General features: G+C 55.7%; 1 protein-coding gene across 1 annotated transcript in view; it reads right to left on the reverse strand.

Moving 5' to 3' along the window:
* Positions 1-647: 647 nt before the first annotated feature.
* The window catches only part of DVL2 (dishevelled segment polarity protein 2), a gene marked incomplete at its 5' end in the record, with an annotated part of 23,475 nt that continues 22,909 nt past the window's right edge, over positions 648-1,213 (reverse strand). Inside the window, one exon of the mRNA XM_018575520.1 lies at positions 648-1,147. Coding sequence (XP_018431022.1) covers positions 666-1,147 — 482 coding nt within the window. The remainder of the gene's footprint in view (positions 1,148-1,213) is intronic.

Genomic DNA, 1,213 nt, shown 5'->3' on the forward strand with positions numbered 1-1,213 from the left:
CTACTTATAAAACATTTTTATTGTGGAGTTTATACACTAAAAAAGTAATAAATACAATAAAAGGCGAGTCATGGAGGCACTTACTCCCAGGGACTCCGGGGGCCCCAGGGTCACATCACGGGACGAGGGACCCCAGGGTCACATCACGGGAAGGACCTTCACAGACACGGCATCGCATATATGGAAAAAGTAACATAAGCATTAGAAAGTCGTACAAAGTCAGGAGTTGTTCCCGCCCCCGAAGAGCCGGAACCGGGATACAAATACTTCATAATAACTGCACCCAGGTGGGCACAAGTACCGTCTGTTCTAGAGTACATACGTGTGCGTGTACATAGGGGAAAGCTGCTACAATGAGCGTCTGTCACAGAATAATCGAGTCCAGCCGGGAGGACAGACCTTGCTTAGATACCTCCCCCGCCTTCCTAAGAGGGAGGGGCTTCTCACAGGGACCTCCTCCGAGGAGCCTCCAGCATCAATTATGTAGCGCACTGGTTCCTTCCATGGAGAGCAGAAACGTATCCGAGGCTCAGTGATTGGCCAGTCATGTCCTTCAGGGCGGATCCCTATTGTACAAAGTAGGGAGTGTTCTCCGAGACATCTTAATACTTTAGTGTTAATGGCGGCCGGAAGAGAGGAGCGGGGCCCGGCCTCGGACGGCAAGGTCACATGACATCCACAAAGAACTCACTGGGGTTGCCCATGGCCATGTGGAAGGACTGGCGGCTGGCGGTCAGCTCGGGAGGAACCGAGGCGAGGTCACGGACTAGAGGCGGAGCTCCGGGGGGAACGGAGGAGGAAGGAGGACAGGAGGAAGGGGGAGGGAGTGGAGGTGGTGGCATCATCATCAGCATCATAGGATTGTAGGAGAGGGGGACCCCGGGGGCGGGGTAAGAATGGATCGTTGAAGGATGATGGGGGTGATGGGAGTGATGAGAGTGCTGAGAGTGATGAGAAGCCTGAGATCGTGCAGAACGTTCGCTGGGAGGAGCCATGTCGGCTCCGCCCCTCCGCAGGCTACTACGGGTGGAGTATTCCGACTCGCTACCAGATCCCGATTTAGAGTCTCCGCCCCCTCCGCCAGATCGTTCTTCTTTCTGGACTCCGCGGCCACCATCACTGCGAGTGGACCCACTGCTCCGGCTCCCTGAAAGAGAAGAACCGTCACACCGCATGGTCCTCAGACACCCCCAGCCAGACCGAGAACACGCCC

Source organism: Nanorana parkeri, unplaced genomic scaffold (assembly GCF_000935625.1).
Source record: "Nanorana parkeri isolate BGI_ZX_2015 unplaced genomic scaffold, ASM93562v1 scaffold4055, whole genome shotgun sequence".
NCBI classification, from domain to species: Eukaryota; Metazoa; Chordata; class Amphibia; order Anura; family Dicroglossidae; genus Nanorana; species Nanorana parkeri.